The sequence below is a fragment of the Vicia villosa genome, linkage group LG1, assembly GCF_029867415.1.
Source record: "Vicia villosa cultivar HV-30 ecotype Madison, WI linkage group LG1, Vvil1.0, whole genome shotgun sequence".
In the NCBI taxonomy this organism is placed as follows: Eukaryota; Viridiplantae; Streptophyta; class Magnoliopsida; order Fabales; family Fabaceae; genus Vicia; species Vicia villosa.
In genome coordinates this window covers 204,017,146-204,027,986 of record NC_081180.1, presented here as the reverse complement: position 1 = coordinate 204,027,986, position 10,841 = coordinate 204,017,146, and the positions used below count along the sequence as shown (strand labels likewise).

Genomic DNA, 10,841 nt, shown 5'->3' with positions numbered 1-10,841 from the left:
AAAAAAGTGGGACCCATAGAAAAAAACAAAGACGTAGTTTTTTTTCACGCAGGCGGGGACCGCACTCAAAGCTTTGTGAGATGACATCATCTGACAACATAAACCAATCACGAGTAGTTTGCTCACTACGTTTCTTGTAATTATTTTTTGAATACTATTTTAATTTTAATTTTTTAATCATTTTCAACCTTTTTTGTTCTTTATAAATTCAACTCAAACTTGTTCACTGTTTCATTCCAAAACCAAAACCAAAACCTTACACAACATCATTTTCTAACAAAGTTTCTCTAACTACATCAACTTAACCGAAATGGCTGAGGAGTTTTTCGAATCCGATGTTGTTTTTTCCGACCATATTCAATCTGAAGAAGAACAAGAGAATGAGACACTGAAGAAGCAGCAGCAGCATCAAGAGGAGGAGGAAGAGAATTATGGGGATAAGATTAATCAGGCTAAGAAGAACAAGACTGCGGTGAGCTCGAAGCCGATGAGAATTCCGGAAGAGATGTTTTGCCGATGGGGGAACGGTTATGAGTTCGAGGACGAGGAGGAGATGGTGCCACCGCACGTGATTATGGCGCGGAGGCTGGCCGGAAAGATGACATTCTCGATGTGTTTTGGGAACGGAAGGACTTTGAAGGGAAGGGATTTGAGCAGGGTGAGGAATTCGATTCTTAGGATGACTGGTTTTATTGAAGTCTGACATTGTTTGTTTGTGTTTGGATGGTGGGAAATGGAAGGGAAAGAATATCATTAGTTTTCTTTTTTATGTTTTCTGCTTATCTTTTTAGTTTCTGAGATCAAACTTTTTTGGCAGTATCATTGTTGTAAAAGGAAGAAAAAGTATAGTTGTTATTTAATTTGGAGATAAAAAATTAATGAAAGTGAATTTAGTTGTTAATAAATTTGTTTCATGTTTTGTTGGATTCATATCTTAGATTTTTTTGTTAATAATTATGGTTTGTTTGATTGGTTTGCTTGCTTGCTAGCTTGCGCGTTGTGTTGCGTATTGCCCACCCAGGTATGACTATGTCTCTCTTGCACATAGGCTAAGCCATTAACAATTTTTTTGTAATGTTTTTTTTTTTCAAATTGTAGTTATAAGAATTAATTTATATAAAAAAAATTGACTTTACTCAAAAGTGTATTTTAATTGTAAAGTGGTCTATAGTTAAATATGTTTATTTCAAAATGAGTTTAAAATTATATTTAATTTTAAGAATCAAATGTAATAGTTAGAAATGAAAGATAAATGGAAAGGTTTTGAAGTTTAAACTCCAATGATTATGATATGCTTGTGTAACTTGGTTCTGCAATTCTTCTAGTTAAAATATGAGTTCTCCAAAGAACCTTCCAAAAATTTAAGAAGACTCTTAAAATAATCCTTACACAATAAGCATAAAAAATGCCACTCTCAAATTACATGCATTTATTGTCTCTTAGTGAATCAAGAGTTTAATATATATAATTAAAAATTAAATTCATATTTATAATTTTATGATACATATGTATTACTCAGGTTAAATTATTTATGACTAAATATATTGGATTTGTTTAACTGAATAGTGTAGTGTATAAGTACAAAATGATTTAAAAAATTGATGCATTTAGTTTTAATTTTAAATTTAATACATCAATTTTTTAAAGTAAATTTTATTCATATTTAAGAAGAATATATATATATATATATATATATATATATATATATATATATATATATATTAGTTAAAGTTGATTTCTTTACCAAAAATATTACTCTCTTATTCAGTAAAATTTGTACAGTCTAAAAAGTACAGATATATGAGTGTTTCTCATATAAGGACAGTGAGGTTCGTAGACCCTAATAAGTATATTACAAGTTTAAAGAGTGAGGATTAGCTCACGGCGGCGAGTAGTCATGTACGGTAGCTTTTGAGGTTATTTAAGAGTCTACCTCACGTGAGGTAAGAAGTCCTACAAACGATCGTTGCTCCTAGGTGGCTGGCGGACAGTTAGAGTGGTTGTGTATTTCCCGATGGTGATGAGCGTGGTGCTCTTTGAGTAATGAAACATTAAGGTTACGAGGAGCGTAATGCTCTCTGCGTAGTAGTAAATGTGTATGACTTGAGATCTCCTTTTTTTCCCTCGAAGGATGAGATATTTATAAGTGTTTCTAAGACCTAAAATTTTACCCCCTAGACATAGTCTTTACTTCTCCGTCTTATTATGGGATGTTGTTGACCGCTTATCTTCTCGGGGTCAGTGGTGACTTTCTTTCATTCGACTCCCATGTTGGGTGGACTTTTTGGACAACTCCATTAGGTCCGAGTGGCCTAATTGCGGACGAGGGCACCCTAACTTAAGGCTTCAACAAATATAATACTACAAAATTGTTCATTTTAAAGGATCGATGTCACATGCACCCAAAAATTAAAAATGTTGAAATTCAGAATAATTTAAAATAAAACTACAATTCGATAAAAAAATAAAAACTATGCAAATTCAAATATAATTAGATATGTTTAATTTAGATGTTGTTTTGGGAAAATCAACCAGATTGAATTTAAATTGATTATAGTAATTATCTATGAATGATGAAGTTCAAATTGTGTTATGTTATGTGTTTTGGTACTGTTCTATAATATTACACGTTTTGGTACGATTTGGATGTGGTTAGAATGGAAGGATGCTGTTAAAATCACGTTTTTCTGCTGCAAGAAGGGTGTAATCAGTTACGGTAACCTATTACACTAAGTGTCATTTTGAAAAATTGTATTTTCGGACTTGTAATTGGTTACGGTAACCGATTACGCTGGGTGGTGTTTTGAAAATTTTGCATTTTCGAGCTCGTAATCGGTTACGGTAACCGATTACGTCCATTTTCAAATAATAGCGAATAGGTTACGTCAAGCGTAACCGGTTACACCAATTCCCGTAATCGGTTACACTAGGACTTTTTGGAAAAATATCTTTTTTTTAAAAATGCATATTTTTTGACTCGTACGTCCGAATTGAGTGTCGTTTGGGGCATTGTTAAGCTGATTAATAGCTCTATGTGATGAATTTGTGAAATGGATAGTGGTCCAACTTTATATTTTTATCTCTATTATTTATTGGATGATGTATAACATGTATATGTGTAATATATTTGAATGATTGCTGAGATATGTGCATGCTTATTGTGACGAATTAGTGATTGGTAATGAGATGATGCAATGCATCGGATCGGTAATGTTATAAGTATGTTATATGCGTGCATTCATTCATACGCATTATTGGTGATGGATTCCAGTGACGTTGTGAATCAATTGGTGGGGATAATTCCCATTGTGTGGAATTTGTGCCGGTTGGACTATATCTTGGAGAGGAATAGATCAGTCGGATGGGTTTAGCCCATGTATGGTACCACATGCATAGTGTCAGTTCATTCATGTGCATGATAATATGGTATGACCAAATGATTGTGTATTATACTTGGTGATGTGTTTGATGATATGGTGATTTGATTAATTGTCGGAAATCTGAGTACATGTTATAATTGGGTGAATGATAATGCTATGATGTTTTATTACTTATAACTGTATAATACTTATTAATTTCGAATGAGGCTCACCTTTACATGTTGATATTTTCACATTGAGGAGTAGCGGCCTATTGATCGGTGAGGATATCTTATATAGCTCATCCAGTAGTTCGGTGTCGTGTCAGTCATGCACTAATAGTGTAACACTGGGGAACAATTTAGTTTAGAGTTTGAATTGCGTACTTTATTTTGGTGGTTTTGGTTTTGTTCCATTACTTTGATTTGGTGATGTATAGTTTCCGCTGTGTTAAACATGATGTGGTTTAGTTGGTGAATCGTTTCTAATAAGGCATGACAATTGACACATGTTTGGTTTAAATTAATTGTGGAACCCTTGCTTATATATTTTTACTCTAATTATTTTAATAATTTCTGCGGGGTTTAGAAGGGTGTTACAGCAAAGACTCCAATGAATCCAACATGCATTGTGGAGAAAGAAGAGGTAAGTGGAAAGGTATGTCAGAAGTTATATCATGGTATTATAGGCTCCCTCCTATATCTGACTGCTTCTAGACCTGATATTTTAATCAGTGTTCATTTGTGTGCTAGATTCTAATCTGATCCTAGAGAAACTCATTTAACTATTGTTAAGAGGATTCAGAGGTATCTGAAAGGAACAACTAACCTTGGCTTGATGTATGAGAAAATATCAGAGTATACTCTTTCTGGTTTTTGTGATGCAGATTACGCTGGAGACAGATTAGAAAGGAAAAGCACTTCTGGAAACTGTCAATTTTTTGGAAACAATCTAATCGCATGGTCAAGCAAGAGGCAATCAACAATTGCTCTTTCAACACCAAAAGCAGAATACATATCAAGTTCTCTGTGCAACACTTAGATGCTATGGATGAACAGTCAGCTGGAGGATTATCAAATTTATGAGAGTAACATCCCTATCTTTTGTGATAATATTGCTGCTATTTGTTTAAGTAAAAATCCTATTATGCATTCTAGGGCAAAAAACATAGAGATAAAACATCATTTTATCAGTAACTATGTTCAGAAAGGGATTCTTTCTTTAAAATTCATAGATACAGACCACCAATGGGCTGATATCTTCACAAAACCCTTAGCTGAAGATAGATTTTTGTTTATTCTGAAGAAGCTGAAAATGGAATTTTGTCCTGAGTAAGATTTCATCAGAATCTTATATGTTTTAGTGTTTAGTCACAGTCTGACAAAAAGAGATTCTAACTAAAAAAAAAAATCATTTCATTTTTATTCAATACCTCAGTCATCAGAAGATGTTTTGGTCAGAAACATATCTTATTAGATGGAGATCGTCTGATTTTCTAGATTTTAAGAATATTAAAATGTGCCGCTCGGACTTGATTAATGCGTGTAACCTTGGTTATGCTAATCATTAATTTTAGCAAGTGTCACTCGAGCAGTATGCTTTATTTTCTTGGAATTGATTAAAATCAAATTATGGCAATCATTTATTACTTCTCATATCTTATGTTATTTCCAAAAATATTTCCCATGCACTACCTACTCCTTCTTAGTGCCATGCAGTATTCATCAACCACTTCTTATCTTTGAAATCTGAGAAGTCATACCTTCTATTTGTCTGACATTAATTTTGTTAGATATTTTTTGATTGATTACTGTGTAGTAAATCAATCGTATCCCCTGTTACCTTTTATTAACTATTTATATCAGTCATTCTTCAAAGTATCCTCTCAAGCCTTAGTCTCTATTTTCTACTCCTTGTTTCAATCTTTCTTAGGATGGTTGTTAAAACCTTTCATGGAAATGAAGATAAGCTTGAATTTATTTTTGAGAAACGCCTCAACAGTGTGAATGATGATGCTCTCATCAAATCATCAGTATTTTCTTCTAAAATCGGGGTTGGGCAGGGTGCATTGAGATACTTTGAGGTCACATCTCTCCTAACATTGTTAAAACCTTATTACTCTATGCATATGTTAGAAGCGATGGTAATCAAATCAGTCATCAGAAGATGTTTTGGTCAGAAACATATCTTATTAGATGGAGATCGTCTGATCTTCTAGATTTTAAGAATATTAAAATGTGTCGCTCGGACTTGATTAAAGCATGTAACCTTGGTTATGCTATTCATTAATTTTAGCAAGTGTCACTCGAGCAGTATGCTTTATTTTCTTGGAATTGATTAAAATCAAATTATGGCAATCATTTATTACTTCTCATATCTTATGTTATTTCCAAAAATATTTCCCAAGCACTACCTACTCCTTCTTAGTGCCATGCAGTATTCATCAACCACTTCTTATCTTTGAAATCTGAGAAGTCATACCTTCTATTTCTCTGACATTAATTTTGTTAGATATTTTTTGATTGATTACTGTGTAGTAAATCAATCGTATCCCCTGTTACCTTTTATTAACTATTTATATCAGTCATTCTTCAAAGTATCCTCTCAAGCCTTAGTCTCTATTTTCTACTCCTTGTTTCAATCTTTCTTAGGATGGTTGTTAAAACCTTTCATGGAAATGAAGATAAGCTTGAATTTATTTTTGAGAAACGCCTCAACAGTGTGAATGATGATGCTCTCATCAAATCATCAGTATTTTCTTGGAAAATCGGGGTTGGGCAGGGTGCATTGAGATACTTTGAGGTCACATCTCTCCTAACATTGTTAAAACCTTATTACTCTATGCATATGTTAGAAGCGATGGTAATCAAATTACTCTATGCATATGTTATCAGTCATCAGAAGATGTTTTGGTCAGAAACATATCTTATTAGATGGAGATCGTCTGATTTTCTAGATTTTAAGAATATTAAAATGTGTCGCTCGGACTTGATTAATGCGTGTAACCTTGGTTATGCTAATCATTAATTTTAGCAAGTGTCACTCGAGCAGTATGCTTTATTTTCTTGGAATTGATTAAAATCAAATTATGGCAATCATTTATTACTTCTCATATCTTATGTTATTTCCAAAAATATTTCCCATGCACTACCTACTCCTTCTTAGTGCCATGCAGTATTCATCAACCACTTCTTATCTTTGAAATCTGAGAAGTCATACCTTCTATTTGTCTGACATTAATTTTGTTAGATATTTTTTGATTGATTACTGTGTAGTAAATCAATCGTATCCCCTGTTACCTTTTATTAACTATTTATATCAGTCATTCTTCAAAGTATCCTCTCAAGCCTTAGTCTCTATTTTCTACTCCTTGTTTCAATCTTTCTTAGGATGGTTGTTAAAACCTTTCATGGAAATGAAGATAAGCTTGAATTTATTTTTGAGAAACGCCTCAACAGTGTGAATGATGATGCTCTCATCAAATCATCAGTATTTTCTTGTAAAATCGGGGTTGGGCAGGGTGCATTGAGATACTTTGAGGTCACATCTCTCCTAACATTGTTAAAACCTTATTACTCTATGCATATGTTAGAAGCGATGGTAATCAAATTACTCTATGCATATGTTATCAGTCATCAGAAGATGTTTTGGTCAGAAACATATCTTATTAGATGGAGATCGTCTGATTTTCTAGATTTTAAGAATATTAAAATGTGTCGCTCGGACTTGATTAATGCGTGTAACCTTGGTTATGCTAATCATTAATTTTAGCAAGTGTCACTCGAGCAGTATGCTTTATTTTCTTGGAATTGATTAAAATCAAATTATGGCAATCATTTATTACTTCTCATATCTTATGTTATTTCCAAAAATATTTCCCATGCACTACCTACTCCTTCTTAGTGCCATGCAGTATTCATCAACCACTTCTTATCTTTGAAATCTGAGAAGTCATACCTTCTATTTGTCTGACATTAATTTTGTTAGATATTTTTTGATTGATTACTGTGTAGTAAATCAATCGTATCCCCTGTTACCTTTTATTAACTATTTATATCAGTCATTCTTCAAAGTATCCTCTCAAGCCTTAGTCTCTATTTTCTACTCCTTGTTTCAATCTTTCTTAGGATGGTTGTTAAAACCTTTCATGGAAATGAAGATAAGCTTGAATTTATTTTTGAGAAACGCCTCAACAGTGTGAATGATGATGCTCTCATCAAATCATCAGTATTTTCTTGGAAAATCGGGGTTGGGCAGGGTGCATTGAGATACTTTGAGGTCACATCTCTCCTAACATTGTTAAAACCTTATTACTCTATGCATATGTTAGAAGCGATGGTAATCAAATTACTCTATGCATATGTTATCAGTCATCAGAAGATGTTTTGGTCAGAAACATATCTTATTAGATGGAGATCGTCTGATTTTCTAGATTTTAAGAATATTAAAATGTGTCGCTCGGACTTGATTAATGCGTGTAACCTTGGTTATGCTAATCATTAATTTTAGCAAGTGTCACTCGAGCAGTATGCTTTATTTTCTTGGAATTGATTAAAATCAAATTATGGCAATCATTTATTACTTCTCATATCTTATGTTATTTCCAAAAATATTTCCCATGCACTACCTACTCCTTCTTAGTGCCATGCAGTATTCATCAACCACTTCTTATCTTTGAAATCTGAGAAGTCATACCTTCTATTTGTCTGACATTAATTTTGTTAGATATTTTTTGATTGATTACTGTGTAGTAAATCAATCGTATCCCCTGTTACCTTTTATTAACTATTTATATCAGTCATTCTTCAAAGTATCCTCTCAAGCCTTAGTCTCTATTTTCTACTCCTTGTTTCAATCTTTCTTAGGATGGTTGTTAAAACCTTTCATGGAAATGAAGATAAGCTTGAATTTATTTTTGAGAAACGCCTCAACAGTGTGAATGATGATGCTCTCATCAAATCATCAGTATTTTCTTGTAAAATCGGGGTTGGGCAGGGTGCATTGAGATACTTTGAGGTCACATCTCTCCTAACATTGTTAAAACCTTATTACTCTATGCATATGTTAGAAGCGATGGTAATCAAATTACTCTATGCATATGTTATCAGTCATCAGAAGATGTTTTGGTCAGAAACATATCTTATTAGATGGAGATCGTCTGATTTTCTAGATTTTAAGAATATTAAAATGTGTCGCTCGGACTTGATTAATGCGTGTAACCTTGGTTATGCTAATCATTAATTTTAGCAAGTGTCACTCGAGCAGTATGCTTTATTTTCTTGGAATTGATTAAAATCAAATTATGGCAATCATTTATTACTTCTCATATCTTATGTTATTTCCAAAAATATTTCCCATGCACTACCTACTCCTTCTTAGTGCCATGCAGTATTCATCAACCACTTCTTATCTTTGAAATCTGAGAAGTCATACCTTCTATTTGTCTGACATTAATTTTGTTAGATATTTTTTGATTGATTACTGTGTAGTAAATCAATCGTATCCCCTGTTACCTTTTATTAACTATTTATATCAGTCATTCTTCAAAGTATCCTCTCAAGCCTTAGTCTCTATTTTCTACTCCTTGTTTCAATCTTTCTTAGGATGGTTGTTAAAACCTTTCATGGAAATGAAGATAAGCTTGAATTTATTTTTGAGAAACGCCTCAACAGTGTGAATGATGATGCTCTCATCAAATCATCAGTATTTTCTTGGAAAATCGGGGTTGGGCAGGGTGCATTGAGATACTTTGAGGTCACATCTCTCCTAACATTGTTAAAACCTTATTACTCTATGCATATGTTAGAAGCGATGGTAATCAAATTACTCTATGCATATGTTATCAGTCATCAGAAGATGTTTTGGTCAGAAACATATCTTATTAGATGGAGATCGTCTGATTTTCTAGATTTTAAGAATATTAAAATGTGTCGCTCGGACTTGATTAATGCGTGTAACCTTGGTTATGCTAATCATTAATTTTAGCAAGTGTCACTCGAGCAGTATGCTTTATTTTCTTGGAATTGATTAAAATCAAATTATGGCAATCATTTATTACTTCTCATATCTTATGTTATTTCCAAAAATATTTCCCATGCACTACCTACTCCTTCTTAGTGCCATGCAGTATTCATCAACCACTTCTTATCTTTGAAATCTGAGAAGTCATACCTTCTATTTGTCTGACATTAATTTTGTTAGATATTTTTTGATTGATTACTGTGTAGTAAATCAATCGTATCCCCTGTTACCTTTTATTAACTATTTATATCAGTCATTCTTCAAAGTATCCTCTCAAGCCTTAGTCTCTATTTTCTACTCCTTGTTTCAATCTTTCTTAGGATGGTTGTTAAAACCTTTCATGGAAATGAAGATAAGCTTGAATTTATTTTTGAGAAACGCCTCAACAGTGTGAATGATGATGCTCTCATCAAATCATCAGTATTTTCTTGGAAAATCGGGGTTGGGCAGGGTGCATTGAGATACTTTGAGGTCACATCTCTCCTAACATTGTTAAAACCTTATTACTCTATGCATATGTTAGAAGCGATGGTAATCAAATTACTCTATGCATATGTTATCAGTCATCAGAAGATGTTTTGGTCAGAAACATATCTTATTAGATGGAGATCGTCTGATTTTCTAGATTTTAAGAATATTAAAATGTGTCGCTCGGACTTGATTAATGCGTGTAACCTTGGTTATGCTAATCATTAATTTTAGCAAGTGTCACTCGAGCAGTATGCTTTATTTTCTTGGAATTGATTAAAATCAAATTATGGCAATCATTTATTACTTCTCATATCTTATGTTATTTCCAAAAATATTTCCCATGCACTACCTACTCCTTCTTAGTGCCATGCAGTATTCATCAACCACTTCTTATCTTTGAAATCTGAGAAGTCATACCTTCTATTTGTCTGACATTAATTTTGTTAGATATTTTTTGATTGATTACTGTGTAGTAAATCAATCGTATCCCCTGTTACCTTTTATTAACTATTTATATCAGTCATTCTTCAAAGTATCCTCTCAAGCCTTAGTCTCTATTTTCTACTCCTTGTTTCAATCTTTCTTAGGATGGTTGTTAAAACCTTTCATGGAAATGAAGATAAGCTTGAATTTATTTTTGAGAAACGCCTCAACAGTGTGAATGATGATGCTCTCATCAAATCATCAGTATTTTCTTGGAAAATCGGGGTTGGGCAGGGTGCATTGAGATACTTTGAGGTCACATCTCTCCTAACATTGTTAAAACCTTATTACTCTATGCATATGTTAGAAGCGATGGTAATCAAATTACTCTATGCATATGTTATCAGTCATCAGAAGATGTTTTGGTCAGAAACATATCTTATTAGATGGAGATCGTCTGATTTTCTAGATTTTAAGAATATTAAAATGTGTCGCTCGGACTTGATTAATGCGTGTAACCTTGGTTATGCTAATCATTAATTTTAGCAAGTGTCACTCGAGCAGTAT

The 10,841-nt window shown here is 33.0% G+C and overlaps 1 protein-coding gene across 1 annotated transcript; it reads left to right on the top strand.

The window, feature by feature from the left end:
• The first annotated feature begins 211 nt into the window (after positions 1-211).
• LOC131621883 (protein S40-1-like) lies at positions 212-925 on the top strand. Its single transcript, XM_058892937.1, has one exon. It carries the CDS (start codon positions 311-313, stop codon positions 701-703), a length of 393 nt encoding a protein of 130 aa, XP_058748920.1. The 5' UTR covers positions 212-310; the 3' UTR covers positions 704-925.
• Positions 926-10,841: the final 9,916 nt, after the last annotated feature.

Bases quoted from the DNA above. Each gene is read 5' to 3' on its own strand.
- LOC131621883 (XM_058892937.1), top strand. From the start codon at position 311: ATGGCTGAGGAGTTTTTCGAATCCGATGTTGTTTTTTCCGACCATATT.